Raw genomic sequence first — 4,933 nt, 5'->3', positions numbered from 1 at the left:
AAAAAGAAGCTACAACTTTCATACATATATCTTTCATCATGACTGCGTACATAGTCAACTCTGTTGTACCAAATAGATTCAATTGAACAGTTTATTTTCACATCTATAAAGCGCTATGTAAATTATCCATCTAAAATAATATTTCATGTAATAGTTAGATTTAGCTTTCAATTCCTTTAATAAATTCGTGATTAAAAGATACAACGCCATTGAGGTCAGAAGCAAAACTCATTTATTTCCAAACTACCTTCAGCTGTCATTACAATTCAATCCTGCAAGTACCCATCTAAATACATAACATACCTTTCCACCATAATCAACAAGTCTAAATCAACACATTATTCATTACAAAATAGTTATACAATCAATAATCATTGGGAATTCCTATGATGTCGGGCCATAACTCTGGTGGTGGAATCTCAATAGGAGGATCTTCTTCAGCTGAAGACTGAGACCCAAATTCAAGATGTTGTTGGTCACAAGTAGGAGCTTCCATCGGCTGTCTCAGTGCTCGAGCTATAATTTGATCAGCGTGGCGACGATGCAGCTCTCCATCTTCCGTTCTTACCACATAAGTGCTGGGTCCCTCTATTGTCTCAACCTCGCCCTTTGCCCACTTAGTTCCTGGCGTGTACATTCGCACGAGCACCGGTTGATGCAGACGGAAGGCGCGGGCGCTCGGCCTCTGCGCTGCCTGTTCCAGCTGTTGTTCGGCACGGCTCGGCGTGCTCTCTGGGTGTAAACTTGATATGGCTGTTCTGTACTTGCGTCCGTTAAGCATTTCCGCCGGTGTTTTATTAGTAGAGCTGTTAGGGACGGTGCGCAAAGCGTATAAAGCTTTTGCCAGTTTTTCACTCCAAGCCATGTTTGTAGCTGCCATTTTCTTCAATTTGTTTTTAAATGTTTGCACAGCCCTTTCTATCTGCCCATTCGAAGCTGGGTGGTAGGGCGGAGTGAATATGTGTCTGATATGGTTCCTCCTTAAAAATAAATTGAAGTCCTCAGACGTAAATGTCCTGCCGTTATCAGACACCAAGAGATCCGGCAAGCCTTGTGAGGCGAAAATGCGTCTCAAAATAGTAATTATGGAATCTGCGCTCATAGATGGAACAATTTCTGCCTCTATCCACTTGCTGTAAGAATCGATTAATAGCAAGAAGGTTTTTCCCTGGAATGGACCAGCAAAATCGATGTGGACTCGACTCCAAGGTTTTTCAGGCATGACCCATATTTGCGGATCTTTAGGTGGGTTGTTCCTCACAGACTGGCAATCCTCGCACTCAGCCACGACCTTTTCGATTTCCTTGTCCATGCCGGCCCACCAAAGGTACCCTCTAGCGTATGCCTTTGTCTGTACAATCCCAGCATGTGGAGCATGTAGCAATTTAAGTACCTTTTGGTGAAGCGAAGTAGGTATGATGACTCTGTTACACCACAATAAACAATCTTTATTGTGTGAAAGAGCATCTCTGCGGATCCAATATGGTTGCATTTCAGGATCTGTATTGGAGCGCGGCCACCCATGGAGTACGTTAAACAACACCTTTTGTAGCATCTGATCTTTCTTGGTTTCTTCAGCAATAGCTTTTACATCCAGGTTCCATCCCAGTGGTTGCTCTTCTAGCAAAAGTACCTCGCCCAGACAGTCTATATTTGGGTTCACCGAAGACGTCTCCGGTTCTGTCCACCTGCTTAAAGCGTCCGCATTTCCAATCAATTTGCTTGGTCGATATTTGATAGAATAACTGTATCCGTTAAGTTTTAGCGACCACCGTAACATTCTAGGCGATATTTGGTCAGGAATTGGTTTCTCCGGGTTGAACAGACCAACTAAGGGTTTATGGTCGGTGATGATGCAAAATTTTCGTCCGGCCAGAAATTGATGATACTTAGTTAGCCCGAACATTATCGCGAGCGCTTCTTTGTCGATCTGCCCGTAGCGTCTCTCGTGTGGTTGTAGTGTCCGCGACGCCATCATCACCGGCCGTTCGGATCCATCTTCCATAATGTGAACCAACACGGCTCCCAAACCATAATCTGACGAGTCACAGATCAGTAACAAATCTTTATTTAGGTCATATCCGACCAACGTACAATCCGACGACAAAAGATTCTTAGCTTTATTAAACGCAGCTTGTTCCTTATCACCCCAAGTCCACGGTGATTTCGCTTCCAGCAACCGGTACAATGGTTCAAGTAATGTAGCTTTGTCGGGTAAGAATTTCTCGTAGTACGTGTATAGTCCTAAAAATGCTCTTAATGCCTCTTTGTTTGTGGGCGCTGGTTTACCCTGAATCTCTTCTACTTTCTCCGGAGTCGGATGGAGCCCTTCGGCGTCCAGTATATGGCCCAAAAAGGTAATACCCCGTGAAGCAAAGACGCATTTATTAACGTTTAGTCGAAAACCCAGATCTTGAAGTTTTTTCAGTACTGCATTCAACCTCTGGTTATGTTCTTCCATATTTCTCCCTGTGATGGCTACATCGTCCAGGAGACACGCGACTCCTTCCATATCTGCCAGGGTGGTAGACATGAGCCTTTGGAAGATGCCAGGCGCAGCGCTCACCCCGTAAGCCAAACGATTCACCTTCATTAGTCCGATGGGTGTATTTAGTGTTAGCAGCGTCGCGGTATCATCGTCAACCTTGAGCTGAGTGTACGCCTGCTTCAAGTCCAGTTTGCTAAATATACTTCCCCCGCTAAGCTTCACGAATGCCTCTGTCGATGTAGGGAGCGGGTATGTGTCAACATCTATTGATGCGTTAACCGTAGAACGATAGTCTCCACAGATACGCAAAGATCCGTTATCTTTCTTAACAATTCTTAAGGGAGTAGCCCACTTTGAATATTTGACTGGTGTTAATACGCCATCCTTAATCATTTGACGCAGCTCATCGTCCACTTGTTGTTTTAGTGGGAATGGTACAGGGCGCGCTTTCATGAATCGTGGCGCGGTCCCGGGTCGCACGTGCAGTGACACTGGTGGTCCCGTGTACTCTCCTAAACCCTCCATAAACAAATCTGGATATTTATTCTTCCATTCAGCTACTTCCTCTTCTGACCAGCCCACGCCATCCACTTGCAGCCCCAACTTCTTAAACCAGTTCCTACCGAGCAAGCTCGATCCGCGGCCGGCGACCACCAACAGTTCACACTGGGCTTCTTTGTCGCCTAAAACCACTCGTACGTGTACCAACCCTAAGATTCTTAAAGGGGCACGGCTCCACGTAACTAGTTTCACATTTGTGGTATTTAATGGGGGTGGGTTGGACCACAACTTTTTAAATGTCTCCTCAGATATTATAGACCTTGAAGCTCCGGAATCTATTTCCATTAATAATTTGGCACCATTAAGATGCACATTTGCTGTAATCGGTTCACAGTAATCTTCAGCGCAGACATAGATCCCATTCATCATGTCTTCCTGGTCCGAGTTGGAGTCACATGAACACTTGTCTTCGGTCACATGGACCTTACCTTGTTTCTTATTGCAGGCCGAAGCAATATGTCCATGTCGCTTGCAATAATAACACTGAGCCTTACTGAAAGGGCACCGCTCATTCGGTTTATGTACCCGGGCACAATGTTTGCAATTCACTGATTGTATTTTATCAATTTCCATCTGGTCACTTTCGTTATGTGGAGTTTGCTTAGATGTACTAGCACGCGCTTCAGGATACAAGTCTGGGAACGTCGCCTGGTAGTTAAGACAATACTGAACGGCCCCCGTATACGTGAGGTCCTTGGTCTTCAACAATTCGCGGCGCAGGCGCTCGTCCCGCACCCCAAGTACTAGTCTATCTCTCAACTGTCGCTTAAGATCGGCAAAGTTACACTTAGCACCGAGCAAACTTATCGCGCCGATAAACTCTTGCACGCTCTCTTGTTGTAGTTGTACGCGTTTATGAAACTTCCCCGCTTGTAAAATTTCATTTACTTCCGGCTCAAAAAACTGGTCCAAAACACGGATAATGTCCTCAAATGCAACATTAGTTGGCCTCAGCGGGACCAGAAGTGATGCAATGAGTGAATAAGTGTCTTTGCCACACTGGGACAGAAACAACGAGCGCGCCCGAGTCGGGTCCAGCGCCACGCCCGCCACGTCCAATGCACATAGTAATTGGTCCTTATAATCACACCACTTGTCCGTTTTTGGGTTAAATTGTCCAAGAAGCACCACATTAGAAAGATTACTATTCATTTTGCGCACAAATTACATTAATTTACCGTAGTCGCCAATAAAAGATACAACGCCATTGAGGTCAGAAGCAAAACTCATTTATTTCCAAACTACCTTCAGCTGTCATTACAATTCAATCCTGCAAGTACCCATCTAAATACATAACAGTGATCATCAAGTAACTTGAGTCAGTGAATTGTGAAAGATATCTCGTTTACGTATTTGATAGAACACAGACTGCATAGTTCCTTTTACTCGAATGTGTCTTTATATTCCTAAATATCTTTTAGTCTTCCTCTAAATAGTAATAATGAAACAGCTGTGTCTTATGAAATATACAACATTCCTCTCTATTGTTTTTGTCTACTTTCAATTACTTCGGGTAGGAATTCATATTTTTATTTTTAACTCCTCAAACTCTCAACACCAAATATTTCCGAAATCATGTAATTCTTATGACTTTCATAACAAACAAATTCGTTATAAATGTATAAAAGTATTTCTTTCGCAAACTAACACAACAAAGAAACAAAGCTCTCATCTTGCACTGACAAAATACAATAATTCTGTAGAGTTGTACAAAACAAACTCCCATTATTCGCTCTCATGTAAATAAATATATTATTTATTTTTGTCATACAAAAAGCTTGGGTTAACTTCTCTTATGTTATCTTCACTTATGTTAAGCTACCATAATGCTCTCTCACATTGTTATATAGCTACGAATCATACTTAGTATGATCATATCGGATA

General features: G+C 43.2%; 1 protein-coding gene across 1 annotated transcript; it reads right to left on the bottom strand.

Moving 5' to 3' along the window:
* Positions 1–364: 364 nt before the first annotated feature.
* On the bottom strand, positions 365–4,201 carry LOC134805585 (uncharacterized protein K02A2.6-like). The gene has a single exon (XM_063778862.1). It carries the CDS (start codon positions 4,199–4,201, stop codon positions 365–367), a length of 3,837 nt encoding a protein of 1,278 aa, XP_063634932.1.
* Between the last annotated feature and the right edge of the window lie 732 nt (positions 4,202–4,933).

This window comes from Cydia splendana, unplaced genomic scaffold (genome assembly GCF_910591565.1).
Source record: "Cydia splendana unplaced genomic scaffold, ilCydSple1.2 scaffold_45_ctg1, whole genome shotgun sequence".
NCBI lineage: Eukaryota > Metazoa > Arthropoda > Insecta > Lepidoptera > Tortricidae > Cydia > Cydia splendana.
This window is presented reverse-complemented; position numbering and strand designations above follow the sequence as displayed.

What these genes read in the sequence shown, in the direction of transcription:
- LOC134805585 (XM_063778862.1), bottom strand. Translation starts at nt 4,201, where the DNA reads ATGAATAGTAATCTTTCTAATGTGGTGCTTCTTGGACAATTTAACCCA.